This window comes from Arvicanthis niloticus, chromosome 18 (genome assembly GCF_011762505.2).
Source record: "Arvicanthis niloticus isolate mArvNil1 chromosome 18, mArvNil1.pat.X, whole genome shotgun sequence".
Taxonomy (NCBI): domain Eukaryota; kingdom Metazoa; phylum Chordata; class Mammalia; order Rodentia; family Muridae; genus Arvicanthis; species Arvicanthis niloticus.
The window spans coordinates 12,105,053-12,121,921 of NC_047675.1; the positions used below are offsets into that span (position 1 = coordinate 12,105,053).

The 16,869-nt window shown below is 51.6% G+C and overlaps 1 protein-coding gene across 6 annotated transcripts in view; it reads left to right on the forward strand.

Moving 5' to 3' along the window:
- Cacna1a (calcium voltage-gated channel subunit alpha1 A) overlaps positions 1-16,869 on the forward strand; it is a 299,938-nt gene that overhangs the window by 205,040 nt on the left and 78,029 nt on the right. For all 6 annotated transcript variants that reach the window (XM_076915519.1, XM_076915517.1, XM_076915518.1 and 3 more), the window contains 9 exons: positions 213-325; positions 434-565; positions 877-949; positions 4,660-4,777; positions 4,905-4,972; positions 8,140-8,246; positions 10,202-10,876; positions 12,738-13,183; positions 14,414-14,552. In XM_076915519.1, the coding sequence (XP_076771634.1) occupies positions 213-325; positions 434-565; positions 877-949; positions 4,660-4,777; positions 4,905-4,972; positions 8,140-8,246; positions 10,202-10,876; positions 12,738-13,183; positions 14,414-14,552 (1,871 nt within the window). The remainder of the gene's footprint in view (positions 1-212; positions 326-433; positions 566-876; positions 950-4,659; positions 4,778-4,904; positions 4,973-8,139; positions 8,247-10,201; positions 10,877-12,737; positions 13,184-14,413; positions 14,553-16,869) is intronic.

A 16,869-nucleotide genomic window follows, 5' to 3' on the forward strand; every position in this document is an offset into this window, starting at 1 on the left:
GGGGATATTGACCCCTAGTGACGGAGATCCTCCAGCCAGACCCCACACCTTAATAGCTCCATAGACTTCCAATAAGCAGCCTAAGCCTGAGCCTGTGGAGGCCTTCCAGATAAACACCACCATGTGCCCCTGAAGGATGGACCTGGCTCAGGCCCTGGGAAAGGGTTGGAGTCTGAGGCCAGCCATGACCTTGAGACTGACCTCTGCTGCAGGTCATCATCGGGAGCATCTTTGAAGTCATCTGGGCTGTCATAAAGCCTGGCACATCCTTTGGAATCAGCGTGTTACGAGCTCTCAGGTTATTGCGTATTTTCAAAGTCACAAAGTAAGTCTTTGAGGTTTCTTATCCCTCTGACCAGGGGATGAGGAGGGAGGGCACCTTGCCCTGCCCATGTATCCCTAATCCAACCTCCACTTTGGCTTCTGTCGGCAGGTACTGGGCATCTCTCAGAAACCTGGTTGTCTCCCTCCTCAACTCCATGAAGTCCATCATAAGTCTGCTGTTCCTCCTCTTCCTCTTCATCGTTGTCTTTGCCCTCTTGGGGATGCAGCTGTTTGGTGGCCAGTAAGTACTGCCTGCCTTCTTGGACTTCTCACCCAGAACTCCTACACACACACACACACACACACACACACACCCATATGCACAGCTACACACACAGGCATGCACACACAAACACACACACCCTGACCCCTTGGAGCTGACCATCATCTTGTGACTGCCTTCAGGACATAAATGGTCTATAAGGCTTCTGGGTACCAGATACAGTATCTTCCTGGGAAACAGAGAGACTCTAGATGTTACCATGGAAACCAGAAGCTGAACAAAAACTTCAGAGAAAGAGGGCTAACATAAAATGTCCTTGCTATCTGCAGGTTTAATTTTGACGAGGGGACTCCTCCCACCAACTTCGACACTTTTCCAGCAGCAATAATGACTGTGTTTCAGGTATGAACTTCCTCAGCCCTGATTCAGGCTCCTAAACACTGGACAGGGGCTACCCAGCAGCCCAGGAGCACCCCTGGATTCCTCCATTTCTTTCCTTTCCCCACTGTTTTGGAATGCTTGTTTTTATTGTTGCCGGAGATGCAATGTTAGAGTATTATTTAATACATTATGAGGCTCCAGATTCCAGCCTAAGTACATAACATAACCACACATAACTCACGCTCATGAAGAAAAAGCATATAGGCTGCTATGCAGAACCACACAGGAAAGCACCTGGGCCATTTGGGGTACAGAAGAGCCTTGCTTGAGGTTTTCCTGAGAAGGAGCAGGTAAAGTGGACTGTCTGCCCCGTGGTGTAATGACCAGAAGGAGGACCCTGACAGAGCTGTCAGTGTGAGCTGTTCTACATCAGAACAATAGCTAACTTCTTCCTCATGTCTAGGAATTGGCTTCTCTAGGACAAGTCCATCCCTCCAGGGCCAGCAGGGCTCCAGCTCCTTAAGTATCAGAATACAGCCAGTAAAGTTGGCTGGACAAGGTGCACATCTCACTGTCACCCCAGGACATGGAGGTTGGGGCAAGAGGATGTAAGAGTTCAATGTCATCTTCAGTATACAATGAGTTTGGGGTAAACCTGGGCTACAAGAGACACTGTTGAAAAGAAAGATAGAAAGGCAGAAGGGAGAGGGAGGGAAGGAAAGGAGGAAGAAGAGAGCCTGGGGTAATAATGTCACACACCTGTAATCCTAACACTCAGGAGCTTGAGACTGAAGCTCTCTAGCTCAAGGCCAGGCTATGAAACTCCACCCAAAACAAGACAAAACAAAAAGGGAAAGGCCTGGTTGATCTACCTATCTTTGAAGCAGGAGTCTCCACATGTTTCCAGGATAAGGAGGCTTGCATCTTCTTGGGGCCTCTACACTGCAGCTTGGAGACTGGCCCATCAGAGATCTCTAACATACTCAAATTGATTTTTTTTCTGTGTGAGAGAACAGGAGTATGGAGAGAATATGGCCTCCGTCCTTCCTTTTCTTAACAAGCTGGCAGTTTCTAAACGAGACTGCAAGGCTGGCTTCAGAGAGGACAGCTGTGAAGCAACTCCCAGAGCCAGAGATGATTGACAGGCCCAAGCTCCTCCCAGGACAGGGACAGTGTCTGCAGACCCTGCTGATTGTTGCAGACTTTGCTGATTGATTGTCTGCAGACCCTGTTGATGGTCTGCAGACCCTGCTGACAGTCATACCTATTTTGGGTGAGCAGATGACACTGGCATCTGGTTTTCAGAGTCCAGAGATGTTCAGCTGTGTGCAGGGCATGGGCTGTTCCTCTCAGAGAATGACCCAGGCTAGACCAACAATGCCAGGCTGAGAAGCCTGGCCACAGCACAGAAACAGTCCAGAATTCTTTCCTATTTCCTTCATCCTCAAGAGACTATGAATAGAAGGAAAGAAACTGGGGTGGTATTTTTTTGTTGTTGTTTTGTTTTGTTTTGTTTTGTGGTTTTCATTTTAAAAGACAGGAGTTCTGGGGATGGTGATATAAGCCTTTAATCCCAGCACTTGGAAAGCAGAAGCAGGTGGATCTCTCTGAGTTTGAGGCCAGCCTGGTCTACATAGTGGGACCCTGATGATAGATAGACAGACAGACAGATGGACCAATGAGTTGTCTCAGTAGGCAAAGGTGATTATTCCCAAGCCTGACAAACTGAGTCCTATCTCTGGAGCTCGTGGTGGAAGGAGAGAACTAACTCCTATATATTGTCTTCTGATTTTCACACTAACTCTATGGCATACGTACACGTGTGCATGTGCGTGTGCATATGTGTGTGAGCATGTACTGCTCAAAGAGCCAGAGCTCAGTCCCTAGCACCCATGTCAGTGGCTCACAACCCTCCGTACTTCCATCTCCAAGGGATCTAACTCCCTCCTCTTGCCTCTGAGGACACCTACAGTCTCATGCACAAACCCACAGAGACTCACACACATACACAGAACTAAAAATAAAATGTCTTTTTTAAAACAGAGAGAAAAAAAATTTCTTTTTAAAGGACATTAGAGGTTTATCCAGGGCGGGAGCCTACGGGACAGCACAAAGTGCTGACACAGCGTACAGGGCCCCCAGGCTCAGCACCACAAACAGGGCCCAAAGCGCCACACCAATCTGTAAAATGAGGCGGACTCTACACTTCCTCTCCTGCCTCTTCCTGCCTCTAAGCAGCCACTGCATCCTCTACATCAACTTTTCAGTCTCTGAATGAGACTGTGGTGCCTCTCTTTCTGTGCTGACCTTATGTAAACTCACATCACATCCTCAATTCTTTTAAGCGTTTGGGAACGTGCTCTTTAGAGCACGGTGGCACGTGCCTGTCATCCCAGCACTAGAATACAGGAGGATCAGTATTCAAGGTCATCCTTAGTTATTCGAGGAGCTTGAGGGCAACCAGCTATATGAAAAGCTGTCTTAAACAGATACGCGTGTGAGCACATACACACACACAGACACACACATGCACTCAAGTGAACAAAAAGCCTGATATCCCCTCAGTCTAATCCATGGTCATCATGGAGGAACTCCCTTTGTGCACTGCCATAGGTGAGCTAAACACCTTAGCTCCCTCACCTCAGAAGACTGAACCCCAGATATTCACAGTGGAATCTTACTCGATAATTTACCCTCTCTTGCCTCTCTCTCTCTCTCTCTCTCTCTCTCTCTCTCTCTCTCTCTCTCTCTGTGTGTGTGTGTGTGTGTGTGAGAGAGAGAGAGAGAGAGAGAGAGAGAGAAACAAGAGAGAGATAGAGAAAGAGAGAGAAACGAGAGAGAGAGAGAGAGAGAGAGAGAGAGAGAGAGAGAGATAGATAGAGACAGAATGAATGAGAATGTCTCATATAGCCCAGGCTAGCTTCATGCTAGCTGTATAGCTAAGGCTGTCCTTCAACTCATCCTCATGCCTACCTCCTCAGTGCTGGTATGACAGGCTTCTGCCACCATGCCTGGTTTATGTGGTCCTGGGGATAGAACCCCTGGCTTTGTCATGTTAGACAGGTGCTCTACACTTGCTACATCTACTAAGCTACATCCCCAGACCTCCGTCCTCCTTTCCCTCCCCCCTTCCTCCTCCTCCTTTTCCTCTTCTTCCTCCTCTGTCTTTCTCTTTCTCCTCCTCCTGCCCCTCTTCCTCTTCTTCCTCTTCTTCCTTCTCTTCTTCTTCCTCCTCCTCCTTCTCTTCTTCCTCCTCCAAGCAGGTAACAGGCTTCACCCTCGTGACCCCATGTCACCCCAGTTACTTCTCACAGGTCCCATAAGTATTGGCAAATGATGAGCTAGGCCAGGATTCTGCCACCGAGCTCCATTCCTGCTTTTTAAAAATTGTTGTTTGTTGTTAGAGACAGGGTCTTGCTAAATTGCCAAATACCAACTTACTCAGAGCTGAGCGTCTGCCTTGGAGCTTGACAGGGACCCATTCAGTCCAGAGAGAACACTTGTGTCACATCAGAGAAGACAGGATAACAACAAGCCATGAGACACCCACTTCCCCTATTTCCCACAGCCAAGCTGAGAAGCCCCAGCCACAGGCACAGAGATGGGAGTTCACAAGGGGTCGCTGAAGACCTGGGCTGGGGTTGGGCTGGCAGTCATGGCAGCCAAAGCCGTGGATCCATTGAGCTGGTGGCTGAGAGGGGCTTGGCTGTATGTTTGTCCCTGTCTTTCAGATCCTGACTGGCGAGGATTGGAATGAGGTCATGTATGATGGGATCAAGTCTCAGGGGGGCGTGCAGGGCGGCATGGTGTTCTCCATCTACTTCATTGTCCTCACCCTCTTCGGGAACTGTATCCTTCACGAGGACCAGGGACAGACTGGGTGTGGGTGGAGCAGGTGGGACCCAAATGCCCAGGCTCCACCAGCTCCATCAGGCCCTGTGCTTCCGTCAGCTGCTTTCCCTGACTCGGCATACAGACACCCTGCTGAACGTGTTCTTGGCTATCGCAGTGGACAACCTGGCCAATGCCCAGGAGCTCACCAAGGTGGAGGGCACAGTAACCACCTGCTCATGGCAGATCATGACAGCAGGGTTTGGAGGGATGTGGGGGCTGGGTCAGGGCTCTTGCTGGGCATGGGAGCACTGGACACCTCTCCTGGAGCCATGCCATCCCTCATCAAGACAGTTTGCAGCCCCCTTGCAGAAGGGGAAGGGAACAGTAAGGTGGCTATTGCAGACAAATATTCAGCTGCATCCAAAGGCTTGAGGAATAAAGAGTTCCAGGACAGTGGGGACTGCTACAGCCAAAGAACAGGGCAAGGTGTGACTTGGTAGGGCCTCTGGCAGAGCTGGAGCTACCAAAGCTCAGGCACAGTGACCAGGAATGCCCCCTCCTACTTTACCCTCCTTCTGACTTCCACACAGAGCATGCCAGGGGACAGTCGATAGGACGCTAGAGACAAGATGCACAGAGGTTACCTGACTGAGAGCACAGGATGGGTCGGCGGGTTTATGGTTCCACCTGTGACCCTGTGCTGAGGAACTAGCAAGATGAAATGCCCTCAGGCTGACCTTCCAAGGGACAACAGTAAGGAACTGTTATGCTACAGGTGCCAGGCTCTACTCTAGTCTCCCTTTGGAGAAGGGGGAACTGAGGGTCAGAAAGGTAAAAATCCATTGTCGAAGATGGTATGGCAGCTCCAGCCACTACTTAAAGTATCATGCAGCCAGTGTGGTGGTCCATGACTGAGCTCAGAGCTGAGGTAGGAGGGTTGCAAGTTTAAGACCTGTGCTACATAGCAAGAACCTGTCATCACTCATACACACACACACACACACACACACACATATTTTTTCTCACTCCACATGTGGGGAAACTGAGGCCAAGGAGGGTAGATGCATGTGCCATACACCAGGAGCCCTATGAAAGGCAGAGAAAAGATGATACAGGGAAAATGAGAGGAAAAGCCACTGGGTGAGATGAAGCCCAGGTTGCACTGCTACTCAGTGACGCTGAATTATCTGGAGACAAACTGGCATCATGCCCCTCAAGGCAGCCTCCAGCATCCTAAGTATCCTCAGGTCCATGTCAGTCAGGCTTGGGGGAGGTAACCCTGCTTCCGGCAAAGCAGCTCATGCCCCCTGGTGGCGATAACCTTTGAACAGCAGCCAGGTTATGTACCATGCAAAGAAAACTGGACACAGTGATGATGAGTGGGGGCCGTGTGCCCCGAGGTGGGTGCATCTGCCTGGGATAAGAAAACATAAAGAAACTGCACTTTGTACAATCTTTCAGGTGTCAGGGACAAAGACCATCTTCATTGCAGCCATGGCTGGCTCTGCAGAATTAATACCCAATGCTTGCAGGCAGAGTCTGCTGTCCAGCCCTGGAACCCCCTCCTTGTGCCCAGCCTCAGCTTCACAGTGTCGTCCTCAGTGCCTCAGGACCTAAGACAACAAGGCTGCAGGGGTGGGGCTGCCAACCTTCCATCTGTTGGCCCTGGCAGGAGGGAGGGAGAATTTCCCGGCCCCACCCCCGGCAGGGAAAAGCGGAAGTCTCCCATCCCAGGCACAAAGCCAAGAATTCAGCCACCATGAAGCTGGCTGGCATGTGTCACCACAGGCCGATCCAGCCATGAGCTCATCCAAGATAGAGGATGTTGGCATGGGAGGACAGGTCAGCTACACTCCACAGTGAAGGCGGCCATCCCCCTGAGCTCCATTTTACAGATTCCATGCCTCATCTCATAATCAGGGATTGAATACCTACAGTGAGCATGGCCCTGGCCTTGAAGCCAGGAGACCACCATGAACAAGACAGACACCAGTCCCTGCCCTGGTGGAACAGGGATTCAGGTTGTAGAGGCAGGCCAGAAGTCAGATGCATTTTTAAAACCACTGAAGGGAATAGTGAAGTGGGATGAGTCGGGGAGTCCTGGAAGCTTGGTCATGAAGAAGAGACACAGACAAGTTGAGAGACTTACTGAAGGTCACACGGCAATCAGTGGTTACGGCTGGGATTTTAACCCTGGCTGAATCTGAAACGTGTGGTTTTCATTCCACTACACATGAGATGATTAGACCTGAGTGTGCTTCACACCCATGCAGCAGCCTGCTGAAATGCAGATTCCGAAGTCAGCGCTGGGTCTGCAGGTGCAGCCAGGGGCCTGGAAACCTGCATTTTCAGTGTTGCTGAGGCCAGTGTTCCAACGACCTGGTTCCAAAAGGAACCCTGTCTCCTTGTCACTGACAGTGGTTTGGGTGCAAGTTACTTCTGCTCCAGGGGAGCTCAGAAAGTGGGGGTAGTCACCCTGCAAGCACCTCCCCCCATGGCTCCTCTTATTGGTGGGTTTGTTTTTGTCTGCTTCCTCCTTGTTTTTTCTTTATCTTTCAGTTGATGGGTTTTTCTTTTCTTTTCTCTTCTTTTCTTTTCTTTTCTTTTCTTTAAATTTTTAAAGACAGTTTCACTTTGTAGTCCTAGCTGGCCTGGAACTCACTATTTAGACCAGGCTAGCCTCAAACTCACAGAAAACTGCCAGCCCCTGCCTCCTGAGTGTTAGGGTCAATGCTGCTCACCACCTGCACCACCACCCTGGGCAATTGAGGGCTTTTCTGTAACATAGCTAAACAACTTCAAGTCCTCAACCATCTAGGCCATGAATTGAAGCCATAAGCTCACCCTCTCTCCCCATCTTCCCACAGCTGGGGGCTGAGGATAGATCTTTTCTGAGGACTGCCTTTTCTGGGATGTTGACCATTATGGTGCCTATGGCTTTGCCACCAGGGCGACCGGATGGCTAAGGGAGCTGATGCTGGGCACGGAAACAACTTGAAATGCACGGAACACCTACAGATATGGGACTAGGGGTGCAGCCCAGTGACGGAGCTCTGCTCTAGCTAGCATAAAAGTTGGGGAAGCAGAGGTTGGGGAGTCCGACATGTTTGTATGTGCCTGATATTCTAGCACTGAGGAGGCTGGGCTGAGACCATCTCAAGTTCCAAACCAGCTTGGGCTATAAAGGTTAGTGAGCTAGTGGGGCCAACCTGAACACAAGGGAATGGCAGTCTAACTGGGGACCTTGGTTCCAGCTGGTGAAGGTCCAGGCTGAACTTACTTCTCAGTACTTCACATTTGCCCCTGGCTGGCATTGAGGTGAGCAGTGCCCCTCCCCAGGCCTATTCTTGTGAACAAGAATCCCACTTGCCTTCTAGGATGAACAAGAAGAGGAAGAGGCAGCCAACCAGAAACTGGCTCTACAGAAAGCCAAGGAGGTAGCAGAAGTGAGTCCCCTGTCTGCGGCCAACATGTCCATAGCTGTGTAAGTATCCCCAAGCCTCCGGTGCCACCCAGGCAGGAATGTGGGGAGAGTTAGGGTGGCCCCTAACTGCAGAGCCTGGGAGAGGTAGGCACCTTTGTCCTCTTGTCCCCTTTCGTTCAGTGCGTGTTTAATGCACACCTACTATGCACCTGGTCCTGTTGTGACTGCTGGGAAGGCAGCATCCATGTGGGGAGGGGCACTTTCATGTAGCTGTTCAAGTCAGAGAAATACTAAATAACAAGCAGACAAGTAACTGAACTATACCCTGTGGAACCTCCAGGAAGCAGCTGGGAAGGGGCAGGGAGCTGAGGCGTGGGCAACCTGAGCCATGCTTCGCTGTGACTTTATACCCAGGTGTGCTGCCACACACCTCACTCTGGAGACAGAGACGGGCAGGGCAGATCTGTGTGAGCTCCAGAACAGCCAGGTCCAGACGAGGCAGAGTGAGATGCTGTCTCCAGAAAACAAACCTGTTAGGAAAGGCCTCACCAAAAAGGAAACAAAACTTGAAGGAATGAGAGAAGAGGCAAGGCTCTGAGGCAGGGGAGTTTCGGGAATAGGAAAGAGACTAGTATGGCTGGAAAAGAGTATGTGAGGAGACAGACTTGGAGGAAAATGTAAGGACATGAACAGAATAGGCAAGGCTAGACCACAGGGAAACCCTGGGGTTTGGCTCCAAGAGTTGTTGACCCCAATTAAGTCATAGCCAGAGAGAGTTGAGCAGTGGCATGTCAAGGCCAGGCTCGGATGCCCTCTGGTTAGTCTTGTGGTGATGTAGAATGTAGATGATAGAATGTGGGGATCTCATATGTGCCTGAAGGTCAGACTCAAGAACCTGAGCTGGCCCAGGCAAAAGAGATGAGGACGGGGCAGTGTCATGGGTGCAGCTGAATTCAAGACAGAGTCTAAGGGAAGAGCAGACATTTCATTGGTGATTCAGACGCAGTGAGTTGGAATGTGTCTTCATTAAAGGGGGCTCAGGAACACCCACATTCAGAGCCATGCCTCTGCTGATGGCCGGGGGGGGGGGGGGGGGGGGGGGGGGGGGGGGGGGGGGGGGGGGAGTGGCTATGGCAGGGCCGGCTTCCCATTGGGCCAGTACTACCCAAAAGGCAGGCACACCTAACTGCTTTCCTCCAGGACTGCCCATGACTCGCACCTGCACACAAGCTGCCAAGCTGCTCACAGCCCAGAAGAAAAGGATCAGCCATGGCTTCATGTGCTGCCATTTAAACTATGTGTTTGTTCATTTGTTTGTTCGTTCATTCATTCTGGCACTGGGGATGGAACCCAGGGATTCATTTGTTGTAGGCAGGCAAGGCCTCCGTCACTGAGCCACACACGCAGTCCCTGACCGGTAGAATCTAGGCAGGAGCGTTGCTGCTGAGACAACGGGAGCCTGTGGTGAGGCAGGATATTTTAATGAAAACCCAAACTGCTCAGCTCAAGGTGCTGGAGACGCAGAGAGAAGGAAGGAAGGATGCCAAGGGCCCAATAGCCCCTTCAGAGGCAGGTTCTTCATAGCCTAACTTCTTCCAAGTAGACCCCGCCTCTTAAAGTTCCTGACACTTGGCATAAGCTGTTGTGTCTATAAACCTATCAATGGACCAGTCACACACCTGTCTTCATAGTAGTGGGGAAACTGAGGTGTGAAACTGGACCTACTCAGCAATCCAAGAGAAACGGCCGGAAAGATAGTTCCGTGGGTAAACACTCTTGACACCAAGCCCAACAACCTAAATTCAGGCTCTTACATAGTGGAGGAAGAGAACCGATTTCAGATAGTTGCCCTCTGTGGCCACACTTCGGTGGCCACATGCAAACACACACATCAATGTTACAAAAGTTGAAAGAATCCACTGGAGGGTGGGGCGGGAGTCGCAACCCTTGTTATCCGACCACCTTCACACTCAACTGCATGGCGCAGCAACCAGCCTCCCCTCCTTGCCTTGCAGAAAGGAGCAGCAGAAGAACCAGAAGCCTGCCAAGTCGGTGTGGGAGCAGCGCACCAGCGAGATGCGCAAGCAGAACCTGCTGGCCAGCCGCGAGGCGCTGTACGGGGACGCGGCTGAGCGCTGGCCCACCGCCTACGCGCGCCCGCTGCGGCCCGACGTGAAGACGCACTTGGACCGGCCGCTCGTGGTGGACCCGCAGGAGAACCGGAACAACAACACCAACAAGAGCCGTGCGCCAGAAGCGCTGCGCCCGACCGCGCGGCCCCGCGAGAGCGCGCGCGACCCGGACGCGCGGCGCGCCTGGCCCGGCAGTCCCGAGCGCGCCCCTGGACGAGAGGGCCCGTATGGCCGCGAGAGCGAGCCGCAGCAGCGCGAGCACGCGCCGCCCCGCGAGCACGCACCCTGGGACGCGGACGCCGAGCGCGCCAAGGCCGGGGACGCGCCCCGCCGCCACACGCACCGGCCAGTGGCCGAGGGCGAGCCTCGCCGCCACCGCGCGCGTCGCCGGCCCGGGGACGAACCCGACGACAGGCCGGAGCGCAGGCCGCGTCCCCGCGACGCCACTAGGCCGGCCCGCGCTGCAGACGGCGAAGGCGATGATGGGGAACGCAAGCGGCGACACCGACACGGGCCGCCCGCCCACGACGACAGGGAACGCAGACACAGGCGCAGAAAGTGAGTGGGCTCTGGGAGGGAACTGGGACCTCCAACTCACTCCGGACCGAGTTCTTGGTAGCTAGGGTGACAGTCAACAGACCAAGCATACCGGAAGTCATGAGGATGTACCCAGTAGCCATAGTCCTCGTTAGCAGATGGGGAAACAGATGCAATTCAGTGCTGGGATAGACGTAGGACCTCATTTTCTAAACAACCTACAGCAGAGAGCTACGCCCTCACTGGGGGATTCTAGGCAAGCCTTCTACCACTGAACTACATCCCATCTCAGCATTACATACTTTAAAAAGTCTGGGCTATAGGACTGTCGAATTGTGCGTCTTACACGTGCGCTAGGGAAAGCCTGTAGTCACCAGATTGGTATAGGTTTTCATTGCTTGCTGCTTATTCTTAAGCCAATGTACTCCTCAGCCTTGGTGTTCCCACCGGTATATTGGACTCCCCAAAATGGATATTGGATCCCCAGAATCGTTGCTACAATTAAACAAGTGAACTCCTCTAAGGCTCGCATGGGCACGAGTGCACATAAAGCACTCGGGATTGAGCCTCAGCAGCTGCCGTTTTGCCCGTCCTTTGCCTTCCTGATTGTGTCCCTGGGGACATCTGGAAAGCCACTCTGGCCTGAGGCACCTTCCGTGACAGCACCCTTCCAGTAGTGGCTTTCTCTATCCTTCTCATAACATTTTGCAGTGCTTCATGGAAGACCCTGGAGTGACTCCACAGAGAGGCTCGGGGACGGCTGTGTTGATAGAGATATCTGTCTACCTGTTATAAAAGACTGTTCTCAAGCCAAGTGTGGTGTCACTCCTGTTTTCCTAGTATTTGAGAGGTTTGGACAGGAGGATCTGGACTTCAGGGCCACCCTTGGCTATGGATCGAGTTTGAGACCATCCTGGCCCACAATGAGAACCTGCCTCAAAATAATAATAAGTTATTATTATTATTATTTAATGTCCTCTTGAGACAAGCTTAATGCAGCCAGCTGCCTCTCCTAAGCACTGTGGGACAGGGCCCAACTTCAGTTTTCTATATCTTTTGAATCTTCTTGAAGACACTTAAGAATTAAAGTTAACTGTAAATTGAGCTGAGTGTGGTGGCACACACCTTTGATCCCAGCACTTCGAAGGCAGAGGCAGTTAGATCTCTGTGAGTCTGAGGCTAGCCTAGTCTACATAATGAGTTCTAGGACAGGACAGTCAGAGCTATATTGTAAGACTCTGTCTCAAAAAACAAACAAACAAGCTAAAGCAAGCCAGGTGATGGTAGTGCAGGCCCTTGGTTCTAAGGCTTATGAAGCAGAGACAGGCAGATCTCTTGAGTTAGCAGCTAGCCTGGTGTAGAGCAAATTCCACAATAGGCAGGGCTACACAGAGAAACCAGATAGATAGATAGATAGATAGATAGATAGATAGATAGATAGATAGACAGACATACGTGCATACATAGATTGATTAACTGGAAATTTATGATTGGGCTTTGCATGTTGGGTCAGCAAAATATCCCCAGTAGTACCCGGGGTGTGAGCTGGAATCCCCAGTGAGAGGAGTGGGTGTGGCTCCGTATTAGAAATCTACCACAGCATAAGTGAGGCCTGGGTCCTCCCCAGCACTAGGAAGAGTTCACAGAGTGTGCTCCATTTTATCTCAAGAGTTCATATCCACTTGGCCTGCCTGGAGCAGCGCGGCATCTGTGAAGTGCAGAATCAGTAAATAGTTATGTTCCCTTTCCTTTCAGGGTGGGTAAAGCCCCGTGGTTAGTGGAGCTGGGTAGTGCACACACTGTCCCTGCACTCCGCTGTGGTCTCCGGTAGGTCGCAATTGCCCCGCTGATCCTAAGACTCTTCCACTTTGATCCTCTTTAGAGAGAACCAGGGCTCCGGGGTCCCCATGTCTGGTCCCAACCTGTCCACCACCAGGCCAATCCAACAGGACCTGGGCCGCCAGGACCTGCCGCTGGCTGAGGACCTTGACAACATGAAGAATAACAAGTTGGCCACCGGGGAGCCTGCCAGTCCCCACGACAGCCTGGGCCACAGCGGCCTTCCCCCTAGCCCCGCCAAGATCGGGAACAGCACCAACCCTGGTCCTGCCTTGGCCACCAATCCCCAGAACGCTGCCAGCCGCAGGACGCCCAACAACCCGGGCAACCCGTCCAACCCCGGCCCCCCCAAGACTCCCGAGAACAGCCTTATCGTCACCAACCCCAGCAGCACCCAGCCCAACTCAGCGAAGACTGCCAGGAAACCCGAGCACATGGCGGTGGAGATTCCCCCGGCCTGCCCGCCCCTCAACCACACTGTGGTCCAAGGTGAGGAGCTGCAGGGTTGCCTGGGCCTTTTCCTGTATAGTCCATGCTCACTGGGGGAGGAAGACCCTGTGGGTAGCCCTCAGTGGCGTTGGCCTGTGACACTTCTCTGCACCCTGCCTTCCCTCCACAGAGCCCACACTGCCACAGTGGAGAAAGGAATCCCCAGATGGGAACGGGGCCTGGGGACAGCTTGAAGGGTTAGGTCCACCATTGCTGTCCGAGACATGCCTCACAGCTGGAAGCATCCTCTGTAATTGGTCCAGTGGCTCAATAAGAATGGGGGGAGGGGAGCTGGGATCTGACTCAGCTGGTAGAGTCTGCCTAGCACACACTCCAGCACCACTTCAGCCAAGGTGGGTGGAGGCAGAAGTTCACAAGTTCAACGCCACACTTAGCTACCTGGTGAATTTAAGGCCAGCCTAGGCCTCATCTCTATTGTTAATAACAATGCTGATGTCTTTATCCATCCCGAAGGTTTGTGTTTTCTGGTGTTATCATTGCAGCACACACTTCAGAATGTTTGCATGCTCCTCTCTCAGTCTTGGCAGTCGGAAGTCTCACACACTAGTGTGGCCCCTTTTGGATCGGTCTCATTTCTCTCGTCACCTGGGGCTCTGGCCCCTAATTCAGGCTCTGGGTTGTTATGTTTTGAGACAGCATCTCACTGTGTAGCCCAGGCTGGCCTCAAACTGGAAGTGATCCTCCAGCCTCTTTTTCTTCAGTACCTTACACCTTACAGGTGTGTCCCATGGTGCCTGACTTCACAGCGGTGGGTCTCCACAGTGCACTAATGTTCTGATGAAGGAACAGATTCCCTGGGAGGCTCAGCCCACAAACAACCTACACAGAACCTGAGAGCCTGCCCAGGAGAGAGGAGCCACAGTCAGGACTGGGTGCTCTCACAGGCGTCTGAGTTTTCTACTCTATGAACCAGGGTTGTGGGCAGCTGCCCCATGCAGGTCCCAGTAACATCAGAAAAGTCTAAGGGAACAGGGTCTCCATTACCTTGTAGAGTGTTTGCCCAGTTTAACACCATCTCTGCAGCTTCCCAGCTGTGTGACCTTAGACTAGCCGCTTCACTTCTCTGTGCCTAGATTCCCTCTTCTGTCAGGTGGAGATCATGGGCACCAGTCTCCCAGGGTCAAGTGGTGCCTGGCATATGGGAAGCTTTTTCTCAAACGTCTTGTGGGAAATCATGGAGGAACACGTGTTGGTTTCTTGTCCCAACAGTAAACAAAAACGCCAACCCAGACCCACTGCCAAAGAAAGAGGAAGAGAAGAAGGAGGAGGAGGAGGCAGACCCCGGGGAGGACGGCCCAAAGCCCATGCCGCCCTACAGCTCCATGTTCATCCTCTCCACCACCAACCCGTGAGTATGAGGGCAGGAGGGAAACCAACTCCTCTGCGTGGGGCGGGGTGGAGCGCCCCTGTGTGGGAACGGGACAGACAGAGGAAAATAGATCCCCTCAGCATCAGCCCTTCGAAGCTGAAAACTAGTCCCATCTTGCTTTGCTTACAGAAGATAAAAACTTGTCACAATACACTGCCCTGGAAAAGAGCATGGATAGAAAACCACTTCCGCAAATCCCCAGACCTCTGCCATGCCAGGAGACGTGTCCTTTGGAAATGGCTGTTTTGTATGCAACCTGCACGACCTATACAGCCATGTGACATAATTCTGTTTCTAACCCTTGCACTACAAAGATGAGGGCCCTGGGGTCCTTCACGTCAGGTTTTTCCTGAAGTTCAATTTCAATCCTTTACTAAACAAATGTGTAAGTGGCACCTGATGTCGGGTACTGTTCTAAGTGCTTTATAATTTTTTTTTTAAACTTGAGGGTAAAAAAAAGAAAGAAAGAAAACAAACTTGAGAATATTTAATCCCAGCACTTGGGAGGCAGAGACAGGCAGATTTCTGAGTTCGAGGCCAGCCTGGTCTACAGAGTGAGTTCCAGGACAGCCAGGGCTACACAGAGAAACCCTGTCTCGAAAAAAAACAAAAAAACAAACAAACAAACTTGAGAATAGCCTCTTAGCATAGGCACAGTAAGAACGGGTGAGGCAATGGTGAGTCAGAACGGGCTGCTTGCCACAGGCCCAGGTTTTGTTAGGGTAGGTGATGTTGGAGGTGGAGCCAGGCTTTGTGCATGCCAGGCAAGCCCCAGCCCCAGATATTTTTCTGTTGGTGGTGGTAATGCTGGGGCTTGGGTTTTTCACTGTTGCATATATGTATGATGCGTGTTGCCATGACTCCCGTGTGAAGTTCAGAAGACCCTGGAGACATTCTCCTTCCATGTTCACGTGGGTTCAGGTGACTGAACGCTGGGCACCAGGTTTGCCGGGCGAGCGCCTTTACATTTATTGGCCCCTGGGTTTGGTTTGATTTGGTTTTGCATATGTGTTGTTGTAAAATAAAATTTTTCCTTTCCCCAGCCTCTGCTTCCAGAATGACAACACAGAGACTAATTATTTATTAATAAAAGCCTTGGCCGTCAGCTTCGGCTCATTCCCTAACTAGCTCAGAACTTAGGTAACCCATTCAAAGTATATCTTCCATATGCCTAGTTACCACTCCTTCAGTCCCGGCCTGCTTCTTTCTTCCGGTCTCCTCAGTGACTCCCTCAGAGACCCCTTGTTATTCTCTCCCTGTTTCCCAGAATCCTCTCTCCTCCTGCCAGTGTCCCACCTCCTGTTTCCTGCTTCAGTCCATTGGCTTTTTTGTTGATATTGATAAACAACATATCTTATATGTTGTTTATAAGGCTGGGCAGTGGTGGCGCACGCCTTTAATCCCAGCACTTGGGAGGCAGAGGCAGGTGGATTTCTGAGTTCGAAGCCAGCCTGGTCTACAGAGTGAGTTCCAGGACAGCCAGAGCTATACAGAGAAGCCTTGTCTCTAAAAAAAATACAAAAAAACAAAAACAAACAAACAAAAAAAGATGTTACTTGTAAGAGATTCTGTCTACATGTTGTTGATGTCGGGTTTGGGAGTGTGTTTTGTTTTGGGTGTATTTGATTTGTTGGTATGTATATTTTGGGGGGGGGGATGTGTGTGTGTGTGAGAGAGAGAGAGAGAGAGAGAGAGAGAGAGAGATATTTGCCCTGTGTGTTCTGTGTGTGTGATTTGTTTTCAGGAAGATCTTACTCTGTGGCTGCAGTGCCCACACTGGTCTTGAACTCACTCCATAGTCCAGGTTGTCCTGAGCTCTTAGTAATGCCTCTGCCACAGCCTCGCATATGCTTGGATTACAGATGGTAGCCGCCATACTTGATTCCTCTTAGACACGGAACACTGAGCCTAGAGATTGCTCAGTGGATAGAAGCACTTGTTGCCAAACCTGCCAACCTAAGCGCAGTTCCCAGGATCTGCAGAATCAACTCCCACAAGCTACCCTCCGAACTGCACAGGCGAGCTTTGGTCCAGTCATCGCCCAACACACACAAATAAATAAGTGTAATTAAAAGAATGCATGTAAATGAAGTCTTCTCATGTCCTGCACAGTCATAAGTAGTAGTGACTCCGCCTGGCTTGGGAAGCAGAGCTTTCCAGGAGAGTAGAAAGTCTTCCGAGGGTAGTATAACTGTCTCAGGTGGCTCAAGTCTCTCAGCTGCCCTGGACTATAAGACACAGCCAGTGCCCCCACGGACAGTCCCTGACAGATGGCTAGGGTGTGACAGTGTAATGG